This window comes from Geotrypetes seraphini, chromosome 2, assembly GCF_902459505.1.
Source record: "Geotrypetes seraphini chromosome 2, aGeoSer1.1, whole genome shotgun sequence".
NCBI classification, from domain to species: Eukaryota; Metazoa; Chordata; class Amphibia; order Gymnophiona; family Dermophiidae; genus Geotrypetes; species Geotrypetes seraphini.
Window position 1 is genome coordinate 443,902,524 of NC_047085.1, and position 13,571 is coordinate 443,916,094.

General features: G+C 44.9%; 1 protein-coding gene across 3 annotated transcripts in view; it reads right to left on the reverse strand.

Annotated features, from left to right (window-relative positions):
* ARMC4 (armadillo repeat containing 4) overlaps nucleotides 1-13,571 on the reverse strand; it is a 378,797-nt gene that overhangs the window by 177,416 nt on the left and 187,810 nt on the right. For all 3 annotated transcript variants that reach the window (XM_033931435.1, XM_033931436.1, XM_033931437.1), the window contains exon 8: nucleotides 5,379-5,590. In XM_033931435.1, the coding sequence (XP_033787326.1) occupies nucleotides 5,379-5,590 (212 nt within the window). The remainder of the gene's footprint in view (nucleotides 1-5,378; nucleotides 5,591-13,571) is intronic.

Here is a 13,571-nt window from a genome sequence, read left to right on the forward strand (position 1 = left end):
AAGAGGCAAAAACTCATAATTTCTTTAGGTACATCAGAAGTACAAAACCTGGGAGGGAATCCATGGGACCGTTGGATGATCAAGGAGCAAAAGGGGCACTCAGGAAGGATAAGACCATAGTGGAGAGAACAAATGAATTCGTTGCTTCAATCTTTACAGAAGAAGATGTAAGAGATCTACCAGAACTGGAAATGGTATTCAAGGGTGATGATGTGGAACATAAGATCATAAGAATTGCCGCTGCTGGGTCAGACCAGTAGTCCATCATGCCCAGCAGTCTGCTCAAGCGGCGGCACTCTGGTCAAAGACCAGCACCCTAACTGAAAATAGTCCTACCAGCGTACGTCCTTGTTCATTATGAACTTGTCTAATTTTGTCTTGAATCCCTGGAGGGTGTTTTCCCCTATGACAGACTCCGGAAGATCGTTCCAATTTTCTACCACTCTCTGGGTGAAGAGGAACTTCCTTACGTTCGTACGGAATCTATCCCCTTTCAATTTTAGAGAGTGCCCTCTCATTCTCACTACCTTGGAGAGGGTGAACAACCTGTCCTTATCTACTAAGTCTATTCTCTTCAGTACCTTGATATTTTGATCATGTCCCCTCTCAATCTCCTCTGTTTGAGGGAGAAAAGGCCCAGTTTCTCTAATCTTTCACTGTACGGCAACTCCTCCAGCCCCTTAACCATCTTAGTTGCTCTTCTCTGGACCCTTTCGAATAGTACCATGTCCTTCTTCATGTACGGCGACCAGTGCTGGACGCAGTACTCCAGGTGAGGGCGCACCATGGCCCGGTACAGCGGCATGATAACCTTCTCCGATCTGTTTGAGATCCCCTTCTTTATCATTCCTAGCATTCTGTTCACCCTTTTCGCTGCTGCCACACGTTGCGTGGATGGCTTCATTGACTTATTGATCATAACTCCCAAGTCTCTTTCCTGGGAGGTCTCTCTAAATACCGCCCCAGACATCCTGTATTCGTGCATGAGATTTTTGTTACCTACATGCGTCACTTTACACTTAATCACATTGAACCTCATCTGCCATGTTGATGCCCATTCCTCGAGCCTGATTATGTCATGTTACAGATCTTCGCGATTCCCCTGTGTCTTCACTAATCTGAATAACTTCGTATTGTCCGCAAATTTAATCACCTCACTCATCGTACCTATATCCAGATCGTTTATAAAGATGTTGAAGAGCACGGGTCCAAGCACCGAGCCCTGTGGCACCTCACTGGTAATGCTCTTCCAGTCCGAGTATTGTCCATTTACCCCCATTCTCTGTTTCCTATGCTCCAGCCAGTTTTTAATCCACATGAGTATTTCACCCTCGATTCCATGGCTCACAATTTTCTGAAGTAGTCATTCATGTGGAACCTTGTCAAATGTCTTCTGAAAATCCAGATATACAATGTCGACTGGGTCGCCCTTGTCTATCTAGCTGTTTACTCCCTCAAAGAAGTGCAGCAAGTTCATCAAACACGATCTGCCTTTGCTAAAACTGTGCTGACTGGTCCTCATCAGCCCATGTCCATCAAGGTGATCAATGATGCGGTCCTTTATCAGTGACTCTACCATCTTTCCCAGTACCGAGGTCAGACTCACCGGTCTGTAGTTTCACGGATCTCCCCTCGAACCTTTCTTGAAGATTGCCGTAACATTCGCCACCTTCCAGTCTTCTGGAATCTTTCCCGATTTCATCGACAGATTGGCTATTAGTTGAAGCAGTTCAGCTATGGTCCCTTTCAGTTCCTTGATGACCCTCGGATGGATGCCATCCGGTCCAGGGGATTTATCTCTTTTAAGCCTATCAATCTGCCTACACACCTCCTCTAGACTGACCGTCAATCCTGTCAGCTTTCCATCTTCGTTTCCAGCATATAGCCTGATGGGTTCCGGTATGCTGTGTAAATCTTCTTCGGTAAATACAGTTGCAAAAAATGTGTTCAGTTTGTCGGCGATTGCTTTGTCCTCCTTTAGCGCTCCCTTTATTCCATGGTCATCCAATGGTCCCACTTCTTCCTTCGCGAGTCGTTTCCCTTTAATAAATCGAAAGAATGGCTTGAAGTTCTTCGCCTCCTTGACTATTTTTTCTCGTAGTCGCCTTATGGCACCTACATTGATGTTGTTTGTGCTTGATCCAGTTTTCGTCCGTTTTTGACCTTTTCCATTCCTTAAATGAAGTTTTCTTGTCTCTGATCGCTTCCTTTACCTCTACAGTGAGCCACGCCGGTTCTTTGTTCTTTTTCCTTTTTGATCCCTTGTTGATACGCGATATATATAGATTTTGCACCTTGGTTACTGAACTGAAAGAAATCTCTGTGAATCTGGAAGATATACTAAGCCAAATCGACAAGTTAAAGAGTGATAAATCACCTGGACTGGATGGTATACATCCCAGGGTACTAAAGGAGCTCAAACATGAAATTGCTGAACTGCTATTGGTGATCTGTAACCTGTCACTAAAATCATCTGTAGTATCTAAGATTGGAGGGTGGCCAATGTTGCACCGATTTTTAAAAAGGGTTCCTGGGGAGATCCGGGAAATTATAGACCGGTAAGCCTGACTTCAGTGCTAGGCAAAATGGTAGAAATAATTATAAAAAATAAAATTGTGGAACACATAGACAAACATGATTTAATGAAACAGAGTGAGCATGGGTTCAGCCAAGGAAGATCTTGCCTTATCAATTTGCTTGACTTCTTTGAAGGTGTGAATACACACGTGGATAAAGGTGAGTCAGTTGATATAGTGTATCTAGATTTTCAGAAAGCTTTTGACAATGTTCCTCATGAGAGACTCCTGAGAAAGTCATGGGATAGGAGGCAAAGTTCAGTTGTGGATTAGGAATTGGTTATCAGATAGAAAACAGGGTAGGGTTAAATGGTCATTTTTCTCAATGGAAGAGAGTAAACAATGGAGTGCCGCAGGGATCTGTACTAGGACTGGTGCTATTTAAATTATTTATAAATGATATGGAAGTTAACATAAGAATTGCCGCTGCTGGGTCAGACCCGTGGTTCATTGTGCCCAGCAGTCCGCTCATGCAGCGGCCCTCTGATCAAAGACCAGCGCTCTAACTGAGACTAGCCTTAACTGCGTACGTTCTGGTTCAGCAGGAACTTGTCTAACTTTGTCTTGAATCCCTGGAGGGTGTTTTCCCCTATGACAGACTCCAAAAGAGCATTCCAGTTTTCTACCACTCTCTGGGTGAAGAAGAACTTCCTTATGTTCCTATAGAACCTATCCCCTTTCAATTTTAGAGGGTGCCCTCTCGTTCTCCCTACCTTGGAGAGGGTGAACAACCTGCCCTTATCTACTAAGTCTATTCCCTTCAGTATTTTGAATGTTTCGATCATGTCCACTCTCAGTCTCCTCTGTTTGAGGGAGAAGAGGCCTAGTTTCTCTAATCTTCACTGTACGGCAACTCCTCCAGCCCCTTAACCATCTTAGTCGCTCTTCTCTGGATCCTTTCAAGTAGTATCGTGTCCTTCTTCGTGTACGGCGACCAGTGCTGGATATAGTAATCCAGATGAGGGTGCACCATGGTTCGGTACAACAGCATGATAACCCTCTCCAATCTGTTCGTGATCCCCTTCTTTATTATTCCTAGCATTCTGTTCGCCCTTTTCGCCGCTGCACATTGCGCGGACGGCTTCATCGACTTGTTGATCAGAACTCTCAAGTCTCTTTCCTGGGAGGTCTCTCCAAGTACCGCCCCAGACATCCTGTATTCGTGCATGAGATTTTTGTTACCTACATGCATCACTTTACACTTATGCACGTTGAACCTCATCTGCCATGTTGATGCCCATTCCTCAAGCCTAATTATGTTACGTTGCAGATCTTCATAATCCCCCTGCGTCTTCACTACTCTGAATAACTTTGTATCGTCCACAAATTTAATCACCTCACTCATCGTACCAATGTTAAGATCGTTTATAAAGATGTTGAAGATGACATTATACTGTTCAAAGTTGTTAAAACACATGCGGATTGTGAAACATTACAGGCAGACCTTAGGAAATTGGAAGACTGGGCGTCCAAGTAGCAGATTAAATTTAATGTGGACAAATGCAAAGTGATGTATATTTGGAAGAATAACCTAAATCATAGTTACTGGATGCTAGGGTCCTCCTTGGGGGTTAGCACCTAAGAAAGGGATCTGGATGTCATTGTAGATAATACGATGAAACCTTCTGCCCAATGTGCGGCGGCAGCCAAAAAAGCAAACAAGATGCTAGGAATTATTTTAAAAGGGATAGTTAACAAGACTAAGGACATTATAATGCCTCTGTATCACTCCATGGTGCAACCTCACCTGGAGTATTGTGATCAATTCTGGTTTCCTTATCTCAAGAAAGATATAGTGGCACTAGAAAAGGTTCAAAGAAGAGAGACCAAGATGATAAACGGATGGAACTCCTCTCATATCTGGAAAGACTAAAAAGGTTAAGGCTCTTCAGCTCGGAAAAGAGAAGGCTGAGGGGAGATATGATTGAAGTCTACAAAATCCTGAGTAGATTAAAACGGGTACAAGTGGATCGATTTTTCACTCTGTCAAAAATTACAAAGACTAGGGGACACTCAATGAAATTGCAGGGAAATACTTTTAAAACCAATAGAAGGAAATATTTTTTCACTTAGAGAACAGTTAAGCTCTGGAACGTGTTGCCAGAGGTTGTGGTAAAAGCGGATAGCATAGCTGATTTTAAAAAATGTTTGAACAAATTCCTGGAGGAAAAGTCCATAGTTTGTTATAAAGACAAGGGGGAGCCTCTTCTGGATTGGTAGTATGGAATGTTGCCACTATTCAGGTTTTGGCCAGGTATTAGTGACCTGGATTGGCCACCGTGAGAACGGGCTATTGGGCTTGACGGACCATTGGTCTGACCCAGTAAGGCTATTCTTATGTTCTTATGTACCATTCATCTTGAAGATAACCCTCCTCAAATTCATAAAGTAACTTGAGTGTTAGGTTAGGTTGGTTCAGTTCAGGCCAGAATGTAAAAGTGAACCATTCTGACCTGAACAATATCAATATCAGAATCCTGGGTGTAACTTATTACATTACATTAGTGATTTCTATTCCGCCTTTACCTTGCGGTTCAAGGTGGATTACATAAGAATTGTTATGATAATAAGAAGTACATATTGTTAAGATATTAAGAAGTACTTAAGGAATATTTAGAACCTTTTCTATTTTGCTAAGGAGTAGTTGGTAATTGCAGATGTTCGGAACCTGTTTGGTTGTGTTATATTGGTTTTATGAATTTTTTTGAAGAGTAGGGTTTTTGTTTCTTTTTTATCTAAACTTTGCATATTTTATGGAGTTTCATAACAGTACAAAGTTCCATTATCCAAATGAATACATACTCAGGGGAACTGCTGAGATCAAGGTCCTTCCATGTCAAAGATGGTTCTAATTTTTGTTTGTTAATCGCCTGGCTTTTTACAAGTGGCTGCATTGGCTTTTCATCCCCATACTTTTCTTTATGCTCCTGAAATCTTTGGCTTGGACTAGGTTCAGAGGCATCAACTGCATCATCATCATACACTGACATGACATCTTCAGCTTCTTGCAAATCCTGGAAAAAACAAAGAATTTTCATCAAAACGTGTTTAAACTTTTAAAATGATTAAACCAAAGCATTATATTATCAATACATGGAGGGGCATAATTTTAAAAAAAGTCAAAATCCGATTTGAACGTAGGGCATTAGTCGTCTAAAGTCGGTAGCAGCAAAATGTACTCTCAGGCGTTTGATCTTCCAGACAGCCACTACTTCTATCTTTATACCACATTCTCGACCAAATATTCGTCCAAGTCCTAAACACCCAGAACAAGACCTATTGGACATGAGAGGGGCCAGCACTGTGATGGACTGGCTATCCAGACATGGCAACAGAGCAGAGGGGCAACTTATAGGGCACTGCTGTGAACTTCACAAAAAGGGTGCCACATAAACATCTCACCAGAACTCCCTTATAGGTTATAGTGAGCCCCCCCAAAACACACTATATACTCAGCTGTCTACAATCCCAATAGCCCTTATGGCTGCAGGTGGCACCTAAATGGCAGTACAATAGGGTTTTGGGTGTTTTTGGTGGGCTCGCATTTTTCACCATGAATGTAGTGGTTAGAGTGGCTTATGGCCTGGGTCCTCCTCTCTATGGTTCACTAGCCCAGCCCCCAGACTACTTAAGCCACCTCTGTGCAGCTCTATTAGGCTTTCCTATACCAGGTGCTGATGTTCTGGAGGCAGGTAAGTACGTTTTTATTCTGAACATTGTGGAGGTGCAACGAGGTTAGTGAGCATGGGGGAGGGGGTGCAATGGGGTTAGTGAACATGGGGGAAGTGTGTGTGGGTCTTTGTCTCTGCAGTGGTTATCTGGTCACTTTCGATACCTTTTGAGCACTTATTCCTATCTTTACATCATCTAACTCACAACGTCTAAGTTTCACCTAGTCATTCTCGTAAAACATTCGATTATCCCTGTAGGATGACTAAGTCTAGGTCAGTCTACATCCCACCCTAACCACTCCTCCAAAAATGCCCCTTTCAGCCTTGGGTGCACAGTGGGATTTAGAGACCTAAAATGTCCCTGGATACATCTAAAAAGCTGTTTCGATTATTGGCACTTGGACAACCTGTCTTATAAATAAGTGTTCTTCAACTGCCGGTCCGCAGAAAATTACTGCCAATCCGCACAGGGCCGGAGAGATCGACGCGGTTAAATTTCCTGCCCCGGTGGTGTTGGGGGAAATCTGCTGTTCCACCCAGCCTCGAAAAATAAAAGAACAAGAGGGCATTCGGAAAAGTTGAAAAGGGACAGATTCAAAACGAATGCTAGGAAGTTCTTTTTTTACCCAACGTGTGGTGGATACCTGGAATGCGCTTCCAGAGGGTGTAATAGGGAAGTGTACAGTGCTGGGGTTCAAGAAAGGATTGGACAATTTCCTTCTGGAAAAGGGGATAGAGGGATATAGATAGAGGATTACTGCACAGGTCCTGGACCTGTTGGGCCGCCGCGTGTGCGGACTGCTGGGCACGATGTTCTTATGTTCTTATCAAGACAGGATGCCGACGTCGGGGCATTCCTTCTGTGAGTCTCGCCTATGCGGAAACAGGAAGTTAAAACAAAATAGGCAGGACTTAGAGAGGGAACGTCCCAATGTCGGCAGCCTGTCTTGATCGCTGCCCCTGCCGAGTCGCCGAAGAGGGCCGTGGGGAAGGTGCAGGTGGAAGGGAGAGAGCTGCAGGTGCAGGAAGATGGGTAGCGTGCGCAGGGAGCCATTGGCAGTGTCTGTGCTGAGAGTCTGCCCATGTGCGGGATGCGTGCATGTACCCAGCAGTTGATAGGGTGCCGGGTTGAGCCCATGTGGCTGCAGGGTTGTGCCATGTTCGCTGGCTGCCACCGGGTTGTTGACAGCATCCATGGGTGAGCGAGTGGTGCGGCGCTGGCCCTGAGCATTCCTATATGCGGGCCGCTCACTCTTGGAGACTCGGCAGTAGTAGGGACCTCCGGCTCATCTTGGGCGGCAGGGCCTGCTGTGCAACGCTGTTTGTGCCGGCTTGGGGGGCCGCGAATGTGCAGGGCGCGCGGGAGCAAGATCATGGAGAGTCTTCGACAGTGGCTGTCTCCCCTCCCAGTAGCTCTCATACTTGCCAGGGCAGTGATTCACTTCGGCAACTTCCTCTATCCTCAGAGGCAGCAACAGACCCAACACTGCCTAAGTAAATCGCTGCTGCAGGCAAATACTGAGAGCTGCTGGAAGGGGAGGAAGCCACTATTGGAGGCTGGGAAGCTGCTGGATAAAGGGAGAACTGCTACTGGACCTGGAGGGAGGTAGAAGGAGAGATGCTGCTGGGAGGGGAGGAGGGAAAGGGTTGGGAAGAGAATTAATGTTGGATAGGGGGATGGGAGAAGGGAAAAAAGGAAGGAAACAGCTGGCAGGGAGATTACAGGAGGGGAAGGGGGTCAGGGTGGAATGGAGAGATCAGATGAGGAAAAGGGGAGAGACAGAGGAATGAGAAAGTAGAGAGAAATTAATGCTGGAAAAGGGTCAGCACAGAAATGAGAGAGGGATAAAGATGCTAGATCTGGTGTAGGAGAGATAAAAATGAAGAAAGCAGTGAAGATGGAATGAATGATGTAAAAAGGAAAGGAGGCACAGGTTGTATGGAAAGGGGAGGGGGCATAGAAAGAAGTCAGATACATATGGAAGGGGGAGAGGACAGACAGTGGATGGAACGGGCAGATGCTGGATTGAAGAGACAAGGCAGACACTGGAAAGAAAAGAGTGAAAATAAGATGAAAGCAGAAACCAGAGACAACAAAAGGTAGAAAAAAATAATTTTATATCTATTTTGTCATTAGAATATATCAGATTTGAAATATATATCCTGCTAGAGACATAACTGGGGACTGCAAAGCCCAGGCAGTGCTTCTTTAGTTTCCAGCTGGCATAGCGCACTCTCTGACCAGGGGGCACTCCCCTAACACTATTCCTGTCATGTGTGACTGCAGTATTCTGTTAGCATGATATTTTTGTGTAGCATTCTGTAATAACTTGGCTTGTTCAGTTTTCTTGATAATAGAGGGGATATATGTGAAGGGGAGGGGAGACATGAGTTTTGTTGGTCCTTGCACTGTATATTTGTATTTATAAAATGGCAATTGTACAGAATATTGTTTCTTTTTATACTTTAATAAAATACGTTCAATATAAAATCATAACTGAGACTTGTGCAGATAGGATCAGATGGTTTGCGGGGACCGAGCTTGTGGAGATGGGGCGGAAATGGTTTTTTAAAATTTCAGTCTTAGTAGTTTGCCAGTCCACAAAATAATTCTTTTATTTCTGCCGGTCCACGGGTGTAAGTAAAAAGGTTGAAGGACACTGTTATAGATCGTCCAAGTGCCAACTTGGGCAGGTTTTTAGACATATTTAAGTTTTGATTATGAGCCCCATAAAGTTTTAATTTTCCCTAATATTAATGAATAAACAAATCAGACCTACCTTGAATTATTATGGTGTAATGACACTATCTCGGCTTGTAAAGCCACTATGAATAGCTTTCTATTGAAGAATGAAGAAATTACATTGAGTGCCAGTAAGAACTGGCAGCATTGGTTTTATTTACAAAGCTAAAAAATTGCAATAACTTGTAATATTGACCAATAACAGAGTTATTTCCTAATTAATGTAACTTATTTATTGACACTGCAATTTGCTTTACTATTTTTCAACATAGCCCTATAAATAAATCAAGCACAATGTGAGATTTTTTTTTTTTTTTTTTTTTTAAACCCAACTAGTATAGGTCTCCATTGGAATTTTTTACCTTCTGACATTCAAACTTGGGGAAAAGGGAAAATGTGGGCTGCAGTAGGTTATTTCATTGTCCTTCTCTTTTACTTTTTTAGCTCAGTACTCTGCTTTTTCAGCATAGTCAGTTTAGGCAATAGTCTAGCTTTTAAAGTCTCTGTTAGGGTTTTTATATAAAAAGTATTTTAGTATAGATTAGTATTTAGGTTGAATTTCAGTGCATAAGATAAGATGAGCATAAGATGGGAGTGTGTGACACAGTAGTTAGATCTACAGCCTTAGCACCCTGAGGTTCTGGATTCAAATCCCTCGCTGCTCCTTGTGACCATGGGCAAGTCACTTAATCCCCTCCCAACATCAGTCTTTACAACAACCTATTACTCTATCCGAAATCCCCACAGCCATTTCTTCCATGGCATCTGCAAAAGCGCCTGGTCCTGATGGCCTTCCATCTGAGTTCTACAAGTCATTTTCATCTCTTCTCTCATCCCACCTTTTGTTCTACTATCAAGACCTCATTGCTTCTCCCGCCAAACTACGCCGCTTTCATGAAGCAAACATCATTGTCCTTCCGAAACCGAATAGAGACATACAACTAGTTAAAAATTGCCATCCAATCTCCCTATTGAACTTGGACTATAAGATATTTGCTAAGATACTTGTTCTCAGACTTGAAAAAATTATGCCTTCTCTAATTCATAGAGATCAAGTTGGTTTCCTGAAAGGGAGATATGGAGCTGATAATACCAGGCTGTTATGTCATATCCTCCACTCTGCCCTGTCCGACCACCATCCATTGTTAATGGCTTATCTTGATGCTGAGAAGGCTTTTGATAGGGTAGAGTGGAGATATCTATTCTATGTCCTATCTCGTTTTGGTCTACCAGAGATCTTTATCCGCATGGTTTCTCTACTGTACCATAATCCCACTGCTAACATAATAGTTAATGATGAGTTCTCAATTCCTTTAACCCTTCAAAGGGGTACTAGACAGGGATGCTACTGTTTAACCTAGCCTTAGAACCCCTGTTATCTGCTATTAGACAATGTATCACCATTAAAGGTATTACAATAGCCAAAAAAGAATTTAAATTATTGGCTTACACCGATGATGTCTTACTGTACCTTTCTGAACCTGAAACTTCTCTGACATCCCTGATGCAATTGATTTTCTCTTTCTCCACTATATCAGGCTATAAAGTTAATTGGGATAAAACTGAGCTTATGCCCTTAAATGCAGCGTGTACCCCATTTACTATTGTTTCACACCCTTTTACTTGGGTCAAAACAGGTATTAAATATCTTGGCATACCCTTTGATAGAGATCTTAAATCAACATCTCAACTGATCATGATCAAATTATTCTCCCAGATTAAAGACTTACTAGCCTCCTGGACCCCCCCTACATCTATTATGGTGGGGTAGACTCAATACCATAAAAATGATGGTAGCTCCAAAGATTACTATTCATTAAACATGTTTCCCATATTGTTTCCTGCCCACTTCTATAAACATCTGGAAAAATTAATGCTCGCTTTCCTGTGGAATGATAAACCACACAGAATCTCTCTGCAAAAATTGAAGGCCGCAAAACACCTAGGGGGTGTGAATTTTCCTGACCTAATTTACTACCACAAAGCATTCATTTTACGTCAGGGTGCAGAATGGCTCTCCTCCAATGATATCTTTGATATACCCAATTGGTTACTCCTTGAACAAGCTCATCTTCAACCCATCCCACTTTTTAGGTACCTCCCACATCACTAAATTCCTCCATAACCCCCTTATCCAGACTACGCATAAGGTCCTCCTTGAACTCGATAAACTCCTGAACACCCTTGGTTGCCGTCTACTCATTGCCCCCTATGGTGTAATCAACAGTTTCTCATAGACAAGAAAACCATATTATGGCCACACTGGTATAAACATCAAATATGGGACACTGCCTCCTTTTGTCATGCTGATGGCTCTTGGCTCTCCTTTCATGACATGATGGTCAAATTCTCCCTTAATGATTCTCAATTCTATCAATGGCTACAATTGCAATCTGTCTTCAAAAAGTCAGGTTTTAACCCCATCTCCTTCAATTTTGAACCTACCCTTCTTACCTTGTCCAAACAATATTTAGCACTTGGCCATACCGCCTCCAAATTTTATAAACTCCTTAAATCCACTCTCCCTAATCCAATCTCCAATATGAAACAATCCTGGGAGATCTTGGTTCCCCCATATCAGACACCGCATGGGCTCATGCCTTAAAATCCACATTTCATACCTCTAGATCAGCTTCTATCATGCATAGTATGTTCTTCCTTTTTCTTAGAGCTCAGTGGACACCCCTAAAATCACATAGGATTAACTCCTCCTTCTCGAAGTCCTGTTAGACCTGCAACTCTGAGACCGGATCCCTTAAACACCTAGAGGGGCATAATAAAAAAAAACGTCTAAGTCCCCTTTTGGCCTAAGGCCTTAAACGTTGAAAGTAGAAGCAGGGAAAATGTCCATTATAAAAAAAAAACATCCAAAAGGAGGGTTTTTTTGATAATGGCCTGCCTCTAAGTTCAGCTGTTTAAATGCCCAGACCACCACTACGTCTACATTAACAACATATAATCAACCAAAAACAGCCTAAGTCCCAAACGCCCAACACTAGAGCTTTTAGGCGAAGGAAGAGGCAGTCCACCTAAAAGCTGGATTCTGTAACCGGTATCTGTCAAAAACAACACCGGTTACAAAATCCCCCCCCCAACATAGGGGCAGGAGGAATCCCAAGGCCTCCTGCCCCGGAGACCCATGACCCCCCCTCCTCCCGACAACAGGGCCAGGAGAGAGCCCAAGCCCTACTGGCTCCACCGACAATGATTGGGCCAGGAGAGAGCTCAAGCCCTCCTGGCCCCACTGACAATGATCGGGCCAGGAGAGAGCTCAAGCCCTCCTAGCCCTGCCGATCCGCAACCCCCCACCCTGCCGATTACGATCGGGGCAAGAGGAAGCCCAAGCCCTCTTGCCCCGGCGATCCGTGAACCCCCCCACCGATTACGATCGGGTCAAGAGGGAGCTCAAGATCTCCTGGCCACACAACCCCCCCTACAAGATCAGGCAGGAGGGAGCACAACCCCTCCTGCCCAGGCGACCACCCTATCCCCCACCCACACTAAGATCCAGGCAGGAGGGATCCCAGGCCCTCCTGCCCCGACGCACCCCCCAAGACCGCCCCCTGAACCTCCGATTGGCCCACCCAAAACCTCCCTCCACCTGCCCACAGGAGGGACCTAAGGCTACTGGGCCGATTCCAGTTGGCCCAGGCGCCTCAGGCCCCACCTGTGGGTGGGGTTTGAGCCGCCTGGGCCAATTAGGTCCTAAGGCCAGCCATTCAGGGATGGCTGGCCTGCTGGACGGACCGACTTGGGATCCATCCATCTGGCCAAAGTTTTTCAGGTACAGGGGGTGTCGGGGGTAGTGGTGGGGTCGGCGGGGGGGTCTCGCAGGTCGGGGAGGTTTTCGGCGGGCTGATCAGGGGTTTGAGGGGGTGGTCGTGGGGGGTTGCATCGGGGCAGGAGGGCCTGGGTTCCCTCATGCCCAGATCTTAGTGGGGGTGGGGGATAGGGTAGTCGCCTGGGCAGGAGGGGTTGGGCTCCCTCCTGCCCGATCTTGTAGAGAGGGGTTGCGTGGCCAGGAGGGCTTGGGCTCCCTCCTGGCCCGATCGTAATCGGAGGGGTTGCGTGGCCAGGAGCACTTGGGCTCTCGCCTAGCCCGATAGGATCGGGGGGAGGGGTGGATTGCAGCAGGAAAGATGGGTCATCTCCTGCCGCTTTAGCGATCCCAAGTGCCGCGTTTGGTGGCACTTGGTGGTATCGCTATTGCGGCAGGGGAGATGAGGCATCTCTCCTGCCCCGATGGTTGTGGTGGGGGGTGAGTAGGTTGCTGGGCTGCTGAGCTCAGCGGCCCCTTTTTCGGCACTTATACCTGTTTTGACTTGGTCTAAGTCAAAACGTATAAGTGCGACTAGGCAACCTGCCTAAACTTTTGGTTATATCTACTGTACGCCTATGTCTAGGTCAGCCCACCTCCCGCCCTTTTCCCTCTTCTAAAAATGCCTCTTTTCGCTCTATGCATTTAGAGGCAGGGGTAAGGCCTAAACTGTTTTTAGATACATCTAAAACCAGCTTTGATTATGGGTACTTGGACGATCAGGCTTTTTGATCATCCAAGTACCCATTTAGGCCACTTTTTAG